The sequence below is a fragment of the Photinus pyralis genome, unplaced genomic scaffold, assembly GCF_008802855.1.
Source record: "Photinus pyralis isolate 1611_PpyrPB1 unplaced genomic scaffold, Ppyr1.3 Ppyr1.4_LG8, whole genome shotgun sequence".
Lineage (NCBI taxonomy): Eukaryota > Metazoa > Arthropoda > Insecta > Coleoptera > Lampyridae > Photinus > Photinus pyralis.
Genome location: NW_022170819.1, coordinates 15,560,905 through 15,573,143, shown reverse-complemented (window position 1 = coordinate 15,573,143; position 12,239 = coordinate 15,560,905). Strand labels below are relative to the sequence as shown.

General features: G+C 38.2%; 1 protein-coding gene across 2 annotated transcripts in view; it reads right to left on the bottom strand.

Annotated features, from left to right (window-relative positions):
- The window catches only part of LOC116178980 (reversion-inducing cysteine-rich protein with Kazal motifs-like), a 61,306-nt gene that overhangs the window by 15,321 nt on the left and 33,746 nt on the right, over positions 1–12,239 (bottom strand). For both annotated transcript variants that reach the window (XM_031498650.1, XM_031498649.1), the window contains exon 3: positions 4,559–4,642. In XM_031498650.1, coding sequence (XP_031354510.1) covers positions 4,559–4,642 — 84 coding nt within the window. The remainder of the gene's footprint in view (positions 1–4,558; positions 4,643–12,239) is intronic.

Below are 12,239 nucleotides of genomic sequence, written 5' to 3'. Positions count from 1 at the left end.
TTTTATTTTTATTTTTCGAAAACTCAGTTTGGTTCCTTTATTTTTTGTTCAAAGATTCCCAGATGCCAAATTCCGTCGAGGTTGTAGGTACTTTTTGCAACCCCATTGAGGTGAACGCCCTCTTGGGGACATTGATCAATTTTACGGAATTTTTTAAATCTTCAGTTCTCTTCAATTTTTTGTGCGATCTTTTTAAACCTTTATCAAATTGTTTAGATTTTTGCAATTTTCGAAAATTTTTCGTTTATTTACTTGCATTTTCCTCACTTTTTATGAATTTTTATGGAGAGTGTTTGTAAATGTCACGCATCTCTTTTGCTTTTTGGAACTTGATATATTTTGATTTGTTGTGATTTTTGTTGGGAATTTTTGGACTTGAGTTTTCCAATCCAATAATTATAATTACGTTTGAGGATGGCTCCGAACCTAACTTTCTGATGGATTGAGTCATAGCACAAAGTCTCATAGTATTTTGGAATCCAAGTACACAACTTGTTTGGCTCTTTCTAAATTTTGCTGACATTTTTTTTTAAATTCTTTAACGTGGATACAGATTTTGTAAGAACGGAATTTTGAGTTGTGTTCGAAATAAAAGATAATGTATATATTATACACACAATATGATAATTTGTAATTTTCTCTCCGTAGACTTTTTTATTTAACTGATTTATTCATTTAATTACCAACCACTCTAAAGTCGCGCGTTACCCGTATTGATTGATTTACCTTGCTACGGTCCTTTACTGGCATTTGCACCTTTTAATTCGAAATGTGCACACCGCCATTAATGTTTCGCCCGCACGATTTCCGGTTGTCGCCCTACGCAGTGCTTAAAGCCATTTGCCCTTCCTGATATTATATTACTGCGACATTTAGCGGACTCAACCGAAATTCTTCACCGTTCCCGTATAATAAATCTGTGACTGTGATAGTGCTCACAAAATTTACCGCAGCTACCCGCGTATTGATGACGAAAAATTTCTCTCTACTTCGTCCCTACTTTCTCAATTTTTAAAACATACGCCTTCAAAATGGTGCTAATTACTGGGGGCTGGGGTTTAAAATTCCTAACGTAAAAGCCATAAATCTCGCATTATCTCCCGACAGACGGGCGCCCACTACTTTCCGAAGCAGTTAAATATCCTATAACGCATCCGGTAAACATTAAGTTAAAAAACAAAGAGCGGTCAAATCATTGAGAAACCATCGACTTCAAAAAATAATAAACCAACCAAATTTTTCGAGAAACCTGTCCTATAATAAAATCACCGGGTCGGGGACGGGCGAGAACACCCAATCACTTATGCAAGCCGAACCATGAGCCTTATCGAGCAAAGGTAGTGTGATAATCCACCCTGATGGTTAGGCAACACACGTTTACATCTGAAACAAAAATATAATATGCTCTGTATATAACCAACGACCGTTTTGCATAGATGCCGAATACTAGGGGATTTTCGTAACGAAGCTAGGGGAGAATGAGAAGAAGATGGCGACGAGGTCGACGGAAGGCATCACGCGTTCCGGGTTTTTTTATTCTTGATTATTTTGGTGGTGGTGTTTTGAAGGTATAATTAGGTAGTAACCATTTTATTCTTTCTTGTACTAGCTATTTAATGATTGAATTTCTTGCCACTATTTGATATTATTTACATTTTGCTGATTTTGCATAAACTACGATATCTGAATCATGGCGTACTCCATGCCTTTGTTTTCGAGTACCATTAGATGACTCAAGTTTGTTTGTTTGTTATACTGTACAGGTGATTATGCCATTATTTTGTTTAATTAAGTATTTATTGCTGTATTCACGAGGAGTTGATTATCAGTGCGATGTTGCTCTGTTCGATTGATCCGTAACTATTCCGTGAGGGAAGTACCTATAAGTTTGATTGTTCACTGTATCTGTTTCTTATTCGTGGCGCGCTGCAGTTCTTTTGCGTTAGCTATACGAAGGGGGGCTCTCTTATTTGATGTTTCGATGTTTGTGTGTGCGAGTGGTTCATTCTGTCTCCGTGGTGTAGGTACCTAATACAGTTCGACCTTTCGCTGTATCTGTTGCCTACTCGTCTCGTGCGGATTGTAGTTCTTAACATCTTAGCAATACGAGTGGGGGCCCTCTCATTAACATTTCCTCTATTTAAAATATGTTCTGCTTGAGCGATAATCGATTTTCACTTGAATACCTGCTATTGGCCAATGGCATTCTCGCATGTATTTTTCGTGTTAAATTATGTTAATGAAGGTTGGAGTAGAGCCACACCATTTTGATGTTTCCTATGTACACGCAAATTATTATTTTACGAGTTGTGTTATCTCACTTGTTCGTACAGGTATTTTGATGTGTTTTTGTACTGAAGTGATTTATCATGTTTTCCACTGCAATTATGATGTCTTGTGTATTTTGTTTTTATGAATTTGTTTAATTGCATTTGATTTGATTATCTGATTTTCATCATACAATTTGAGATGTTTTATTTATGTGTATTTTCTCTTTCATTTTATTGCTGTAGGTGATTTATTTCATGTATTTGTGTTGTGTGGCCTATGCGTATGGTTTTAGTCCCGTAGAAGGTTTCCCGGGCATGGTCTTGCTGTGTGCGTAATATATTTATTTGTTCATGTCGTTTCTTACGCACAAAAGTTCTGTCTTTTATTTAATTCCCTTCCCGGTTATGTCTCACGTCCAAACTCATAAAAGAACCGATTACACAACGTAGGAGTCCATTCGTGCCACCCGTATCGAGCCGACTGCCATCCAAATTCAAAAGTGCCGCGAAACGTCCATCGTTTCGACTTGCTCTGCTCTGCTTGTAGTTTCATGCCAGAGTTGCCAACGGTAAGTATAGAGTAAGTCACAGTTTTCGGCTTGATAGACCCCTAGGAACATTACAGTAGGTATCCTCAAATCGCCAAGACACTGGCCATAGTATGGGCGGTACAACCATTTTTTGTCTATTTATATGCACGTCATTTCACACTGTATACTGACAATAAACCATCTCTGGCAGATCATGGATCCTGAAAAATCGCTTCCCGTTCTCTGCATCAAACGCTGTACCAGTGGACAGTCTCCTGCACAACTCTTTCTGGAACGATCACTGCGAACTCTCCTTGGCCTACTCAAATAATCTGTACACAAAAATCACTGAAAAACAACGAGCAAATTTTGAATCGTCATTTGGCTTGTTTTATCCAGCACAAGCAGTTTATTTTCTCTCGGGTAACCCGCGAATGGACAAGTGGGTCCATGGTACATCATTTCGTACCTGGGTGACCAAATTGATTTCTTCGGCAAACGGTTCAAGAAACATGTCGATCAAATCCTGGTGCAACTGGGGGTGCACCTACCTAAATCTGGAATTTGGACATGATAATAATAGACATCATCATATAGACTATAGAACAACTTCTGCAACAATATGTACTTTCTAGGAGCAGTTTCTGGGAGCTCACAAGGGGTTCGACTCCCTCCACGGATGGAAGGTGCAACCCCTCGCCTGAATGCCATACCACTGGCAAGACTTTCCACCGAGAACCGGCAATGCTACTGCTACACCGCTGCAAAACACTCCACAAAGAGCTCACGTTTACGCAAACCTCCACTGCGAGTTTCTCCAGATTAAGTATGATGGTATTTCTGATGAGACAAAGACATTGAGAGAGTAGAAATTGTTGTGTTCACCAACATAATATTTCGCTCTTTTTCAATTTGAATTTTAAGTAGTTGACGTAGTGTGTTGTTTTAACGCAATTTATGAGGCATATGGAAGATATATGCGCTCAACATCCGCATTACCTACGGGCATGCATTAAGATACTTCTTCTATACAACCAGATTCGAATTTAATGACAAAATAAGCTAACAAAAAAAATAGACGTACTACACGAAACTAGCAAGCAAGGCAGCAAATTAAAGCTGTCTCCCAAGGTGTGACTGAATGTTCTACATGTTTAAGTGTTAGCTATAATTAACGTAAATAGAATAAATGTAGATGAAGGGGACAGTGGACTAGTTAATGAAATAATTACCTGAACCGTTAATCTTACCTAGGGCGACACCCTCGGAGCTATAAAATTTTATTTATGAAATATTCAAAAAATATATTATGCTTGTAAAAAACCCGGTATGTGTAACAGGATTCCAATAAAGCCATCTTGAACAACATTTCACATGTTTTATGTCGCCTGTCACCGAGCAAAGTGTTTGATTGATCGTAACCAGCAAGCCATTGAACGCAGGACATCTGAGCTCCTATTCAATATTCGAGCCAGTCGACATTTTCAAGTGTTTATTTCTAGTAAGATGTTATTCATTTGGATGTAGGTAGTTTTCGGTACCAACCTACCTGTACATTTCTTTATAGTTATTTATTGCCGTAGATAAAATGGATACGATAGCCAACAGATAAAACTCTCGACATTTTTTTTCGCCGCTCTCGGCCGTTATTAGTAACCGGCATGTGGCATTTTATCGCCGAGGCTGCAGTTGAAACAATTGAAGTTGTTTTGGATTGTTTTTTTTAAACATTTCGGGGACGCGGGAAAAGTGACTTACCAGTTGTGACGAGCAGTACGTCTGTATCTCTTGCAATGTGTTGTTTTTTACGTTGGCATCCGATGCTATTTCTACCAATGATATCTGAAACAAACGGAATGATGAGTAAATTTGCCAATACGGGCACCAAAATACACAAAAAAACCGAAGAATTCAGACTATTGAAAAACATGAAACGATGATCTCATAGTACTCGTACTATTTCATTTACCAATTACTGGGTACACAATAGATGTAAGAGGGCACATTTTTATGTAATTTAGCTAGCCATGAAAACAATGACGAAAGACACTAATTTTCAACTGTTAAACAGCTTCACCATTTATAAGTCTCCTCTTGCCTCTAGAGACAAGACTACAGAAAACAATATCTAAAGAGAATTGAAAAGAAGGCGTTGAAAGATCGAAGAATTAAAATTTCAATTACGGCAAAAAGAATACATATACAGTGTGTCCCAGATCGGGTGGGATTGCATGGGTAACTTTCTTATTATTAAAGATAGAGAATTGGTTAAATGGACAATGTTTTGCAGTTTTAGATGCTTACTTAAAATTTCCTTGTAGAAATTCAAAATGTCGAATAGGTTCGACGTAAATTCAAAAAAACTAAAATTGGTCATTTCCTTTAATGTCTTATATCATCGAAAGTATAAGAGATATTAAAAAAAATTTTATATAAAAGTTACTGTCTTTGGTACGCCTAATTTAGAATTGAGGTCAAAACAAAATTCAAGATGGCTACCTTTGAGGAACATTTACCAACAAGTTAGCTAATGGTTAAAGATGGCCGCGTAAACTAATGAGCGCCATTTTGTGGGTGGTTTTATCAAATTGGAAAAAGTAGGGATGAGCGGTATTCTGCGTTTACCTATCGAGCGGAGAGATACGTCCTTTTGGCTTGCGAGAATTTTACGCAAGAAAAGAGTAAAGTTCGTAAGAGCAAATGGCTGTTATATGCGGGCGATTTCTATGAGTTTTCGTGCGCAACAGGTAAAATTGAATCGACCCACGTCAGTTAAATCGACACGCTACAAAGACTCAACTTCGCACGTGGAATCCGTAACCATCCTAAGTCAGAGAATTGAAGCGTGGGGCTTTCAATTTGAATATCTTAAATGATTCGAGGCCAGATTGTTACCTATTTTACAGAAACAAGGAAGTTTTGTATTTTCGGTATTTAGTATGTTCCTACAGTTCTTTTTGTTGTTGATTTGCGGCAATAAAACAAACATAATTCGAATAGTAAAAAAAGCCAAACATAAAATTTTTTATTTTGGCTTTTTAGTATTTATATATTCTGTATTAAATAGGAGTACAGTTGCGCTTTAAATGCCCACACTTTTTCAATTGAAACATTTTTGAAAGAATGAGAACGGCAAATTAAATTAGCAGCAAAATGGAACTAAACCGAAAAGATACATTAGATACTAAGTAAGTAATTTATATGAGTGACACTTATTTACATGAGGCGTTGTCAGAAAAGGGCTGCCTTTCTCACATCCGATTTTAAACAGAACCAGATGGGATCTCTGAATAAACAATTACTTGTGGCGCTAATATTTACGCTCGTATCCAGAGAGATATTTCAAATGTACGTAAACTTGTCACAATATTCCCGGCCAACATTTCGCCGGCAGGTATACGGTAATTAAGTGGACACTTTTCTCCTTATTTTTAAGTTAGCAGCGGGGGGGAACGTCACTAATTTAACGGTTACAAATTTTACGAGCTAAGTTCAATGTAAACAAACACGTCTGGAGGAATTAGTAGTTTATGCGTTTTAATGGCTGGCGCTACCGTTCTTTGAACTTCAAAGCGTCCCCCAGCGGAAAAAATTATCTCCAAAAGGATATGAGAATTTATCACTGATGGGAAGACTGGAAGAGGCTAATCGTGCACGTTGAACACTAGAGAATTGAATGCACTTCTAGAAACGCTGTCTAATATTTACTTCTCATTATAAGACCAAATTATGGAAGCACAGAGGAAATACACTTTTCCTCTATGGTTATAGTTAGTCTTTTCACCTAAGTGGTAACTTCCGCCACTTCTATATTACACAATATAATTAATACATGTGTCAAAACAAAATGGGTCAGTTTGGTTGAAGCTGTTCAGTAGGTACGTTTCAGGATCAGCTCCTACAGTAAAATTCCGCAGTTTGTAAAGTTTGTACCTACAGTCTCCCATTTTTACAAGTTTTGCAGCTTTGTGAAGTTTCAAGGGGCGGTTCTCCTTTCTTGTCCATCTTTTTCCGTCTCTAGCTTTAATTGTAATTTACTAAGAAAGGAGTGAATTGAAACGAACGATTGTGCATTCTAATGACATCTGCCATTCTTATTTCAAATGCGACGCGGAGTACGAAATAAAATGAGGCAGAACATAATACAATGCTGTTTCTATCGAATCGACCGTGCCATCAGAACCTTAGAACCTAAGCTTGCTATTGTTGACGTCTAAATTTAAAATTCGATACCCAAATGCACTGAATTGCATAACGATCGCCTCAAAATATGAAACATAAAATGCAATCGTTAGAGCTCGCAAGTAATTGTAACACAATATACTTTTAAATTATTGTAACCACAATCATTGTATGTGTGGCGTTACAGAATTTTGAATCATAAGATTTGGTACTTAAGATTTAAAAAACCTGAGCCTGCACCGCCCCCACGACTCTTTTTGGTGCAAAGATCGTGCCCTTGGTGGAGGGGAATTCTCGGTGACAATACTACTGAGTGACCTTGTTTGTGGTGCAAGGTCGTATCCGTGACGGAGGAGATTCCCCGGTGACGTAACTATAATGAGTTGCCTTATTTCATTTTATAGCTCGATACAAAAAGATTAATTAAATAAAATCTTTCTATCTCTAAGATCGAAAATTTTTGTTATTTAAATTAAATTTAATTGAAAGAGTGAGCGAAGCCTTTTTGAGAACGGTTATCCGACGGCGTAGAGTTGGCGGTCACGTGTGCGAAGGAATGTGGCCCCTATAGAGTTGACGTTAAATTGGTTTTAAAGTGTCTTTACGACGCGCGTGTGACTTAACTTAAGCATTTTAGGGGTGTATGTTGGGTTGTTTGGTGTTAGGGAAAATTAGGCCCGTAACAACATCCCCCTTCTGAATAAGAGAACGTCCCGGTCCCTATTCAGATGATGTTTTCGATTTTGCGTTGGGAGTTTCGAAGCGATCGATTATTTTCTTGATCTCAGGGTCAGCCAATTGTCCTTTGCGTAGATCCTTTGCAGGTTGGACACAGGCCCGTAACCAGGGGGTGGCCAGGTGGAGCTGACCCCCACCTAGAACATGGTCTTGTCCCCACTGGAAATTACGGTTGATGGTTCTTTTACAAAAATTACAGGTCTTTGGTAAAAACTTCTCAAGCCCCCCCTAGAAAAATACCGGCCACTCCTGCTACTTCATTCTGGCTACGGGCCTCGTTGGAGAGGTACGGCGACTGTTACCGTGCGCAGGAGACATCCTGCTCGTGTGTCTTCGGTGGCTTGCTTGGATCACGTATCGGAGACCACGTTTTGCTTGCCAGGGTTGTACTAATAAGTGATATCATATGACAATATGGCTAGGACACATCGAGCAAGTTTGCCCTTAAAGGAATCAGTTTGTCACAATTTTGAATGCAAAATATGGTTACCTTTTATACAGGAAACTAATGGTAGTGTTCCCTGGCCGTCCAATCCAGAAGTATTGATTGGCCCACCAAACTAATCCAAAATTATTGATCCGGATGATTGAAAGGGACAATCTATAAAAAATCCTAGGTCTCGTATAATGAATGGCTTCTTTGATTTGAAGTTGAAACACAGTCACTCAATAGCTATGTAAATAATCCGATGGTACGCGTCAATAGAAGAATATTATCCGGTAATGGTGAGACATACACCCTGTCTTTAATGAAACTCCAAAGGAAAAAAGCGAGGTCTAGAAAATGGGGCAGCCATGCAATTGGCCCCCCTCGACCAATCCAACGACTTTTAAAGTGAATCGTGTGATTGGTGACCATCTCGTAATTCCCTCAGGTATAGTGAGGCGCTGCTCCGTCTTGCTGGAAGTAAATGTTCCCATCTGGATCGTCTGCATGTAACCGTGGGAACAGAACATTTTCGAGCATATCCAGATACACAATACCGTTTATGGTTTTCTCTCGAAAAAAGAACGGTCCCTTTGTTTTACTTAAAAAAAAAAGAATAAAAAAACATTCACAAATGTGTTCCACGTACTGGTTTTGCTGTTCACTCATAACCATGTCTCGTCTTCCCCAATCCGATATAACATATCTTATCTGCACATAATGATTCAAGTGTCTTCTTATCTGTGTCTACGAGAGCGTGTAGCAATGTCAATTTGTGTGACTGCAGGTGCAATCGATTTCGTAACACTTTCCAGGCGATAGTTTGAGGAATCCCAAGCTCTCGCGTTGCACGATACGTTGATTTCTTGGGACTGTGGACAAAACTCTCACTGATTCGCTCAAAGAGAGCCTCAGAAATACCAGGACAACCTGGAGTTTTCTAATGCCAGGTGTAAATTGTACGCCTACTAGGAGGTTCCTATTCAGAGGTTCCTATTCAGATTCAAAAGTTACGTTGAAGTATTTTGCTACACCTCAATCACATGTATAAGTCTTCTTAATAAAATTGTATATGTAAGGAAAGTTGTAAAGTCCTTTTGTAATTAGCCTGCTCTGCGATAAATTACGGGTGGCCGGCTTAACGAACCTAGCGGTTTGACGCGAATGCAACAAACACAAAATAAAATCCGCCCTATGATCATTTACAGGTGATTCACTTCGCTCACGGTTCCACTTGAAATTTTCTAGCATAACAAATGTAACACCACCATGCGCTAAATTACAGATGACATACTACGCTCACGGCTCAGCGCAAATTTCTCTCGCGGTTCGACGCGAATTTTTCCACAAAACCAAATCCACCCTACTGTAATTTGCTCTCTTTGCTGAGGCTCGTAACAAACGCAAGTTGGATGAATTTGTCGGCGCCCTATTAAATTGACAATTTCAATTTCATTACGGACGAAATTGTTGCTCATACTATATATCGACTCAAAAAAAAACATTGCAATAATTATTTTAGCGTGTTTTTTTTTATTTTTTCGTACCAAAGAGCAGCAAATTCGAGGTTTCCCTTCGTCGGTATATCGCCGCAACGAACACGTGAATGCTTCCCAGAAGTTGAAATTACGAGCCCGTCTCGTTAACGTAGTTGAATAATAAATAATAATTGTTATTCCGTATGCATATTCAACCGGAACCCCTTATAAATTATGGTAAGTCGACATCCGGTCACGTAATTACGAAATTATCGAACATCCCAATTACTATTATTTCAATTAAACGGGTAGCGGTGGGTGGTAATCCTTTAATTATTAAAAATGACACTGGGAATCAGCAATGCCCTATCCGTATATGCGTATATCAATTTGGGGATCGGCACGCGAACGCGTAATTGCTAAGTATTGGAGGAATCTAATTTGGTCTAACCGTCGAGAAGAATAAATTAATTCGTATACACAAAACGGCGATAAATAAATTTATTTTTCTCTGTGGGTGGCTAAGAAATATTGTTAAGGACATGATATAGAGACTTTACACATAAAAACGTGGGTTTACGATCAAATTATACTTTAGTTTATGACTACGACGGGATAATATTTTCCTTACAAAGTATATAAAGTGTTACTTACATTTGGTAACGTTATATGAACACCGCTATACGTAAAATTATTTATCTTTCGCTATGCCGTAAGATATACTTACCTAACGCCTCACCTTGGCGCCTAGGATAACTTCGTACCGAGAGGGTGAAATGAGTTATTACAAATTTACAATGCATTTGAAATGAAATGAAACAATTTCAAAATTACAAAAACAAGTTGTAAATCAACATATGAATGATGAAAGCGTATTTTTGGTAATACCGATCAGTATTTCATTAGCAAAGTTTAAAATTATCGATCTCACGAGTAATCTAACTTAAAATGACTGGAGCCTGCACATCTACACTATAACATAAAGCTTTTAGTGAAAATTTAAAATCTCTAACAATTGTAATTGCCGAGATCTCAGCCGGACAGCCAGCCAGCCAGCTATAACGAATATAATAGCGTATTTTTTCCAAAAATGCCCTAAAAATTGTCATTCTTTGGTTTATTTATTATCCCTCTCTTGTTCTGAGCCCTCAACAAGCTTGCGCCCAATTACAGAGTGACCTGCATAATGCTTTTTAGGGGTTCCTCTGCAGAAGGTCTTAAGTTGTTCTATACTACTCCGGTATTTACCTTACGAATTAGGAAAACTGCAGGAGAACCTAATTCGGAGTTGCCGGCAGAAAAACCTACCGCTAGAAAATGTATTGATATTTCGGGTGGGGTTCGGGTTCGACCCGCAAACCTCTAAATCTAAGGTCTATGTTTTTTTCAGCAGATCCTAAAAATAATGGATCTAAGTTACCATATAAAAAACAATTTATTTTGGGAAACGGTATATTTTCCAAAAACTAAAAAACCACAAATGATTCAAAACCCAATCAAATCAGGTTTACGGTCTCTTGATATCAACTTTGCGCCAAATTTTGCTCAGATTTGAGAAAATCAATAAAAACCAACGCGTCCCGTTGAAAATAATGTGGGCCAACTTCCAGTTGACTGTCCGACTCCGCGCTCTGTTCAGGAATATTCCGATGGCGATTCTGATCAAGTTTCGTTCTCGAATCATCTAATGTTCCAACCGGTTCGACGGAAACCCTTGGAAATTGAAGAATTTGATAGTAAACCGGAAAATTGAGAAACGTTCCGTGATACGTTTGAAGCCCCGGTACAAAAAGTGGGTACCATTTCTACCATAGAAAAGTTCTAAGGTGTAGTTTTTTCGAACGGTTAATCCTGGTGTTTATTAATTGCAAGCACACCTTTTATGACTGTTAAAGTTTGTCATTAACAGGTTTTAGACATAGGTTTGAACGCTAGTTTGACGATTTCACCACAAATTCCACTAATGACCAAACGCGAATTTTTTAATTTTAGTTTTCTCTAAAGATCACGCACTGGTAACAACCATGACCCAATAGCAAATCAATCTTTTACTATGAGAAACACTCTGGTTCCGGGGCGTGATAACACATGAATTTATTGAAGTTCCTCTCCAAAACTAAGCCCGCATATCCTGCATTAATTAATGAACGCCTACAAAATGGTTTCTTATTAACAAATTCGGACATCTTGAATCATTGATTTGTTTGCTTAATTCCTGCTCTACGAACCAAACAAGAGCAATAGATCAAGTTGTTACTGCAAATTCCACAATTAACTTACCTCACGCTGAATTCGCAGTAACCAAATGGTCCTCATTAAGATAACTGATTATGATCCAAATCCCCGACATCTAGTCTCCAGATCTCCGGAATCTATTAGTAAACCAATGCTCTACAAACATTAAACGACGCTTATAACCTACGGGCTTCATTTCCACCACGTCTTTACAACAAAATTTATAAAAAATTTAAATGCAAATTTAGGGCTACCGTTACAAAAGTTATTATTCTCCCTAAACGAAATTTTAAGTCTTAGTCAGGCCCGCCTTTTCCTGGATTAACTCCCTTGCTTTAAGAAATTTCAACCCCTATTTTCATGTTTTAAGTGAATTTCA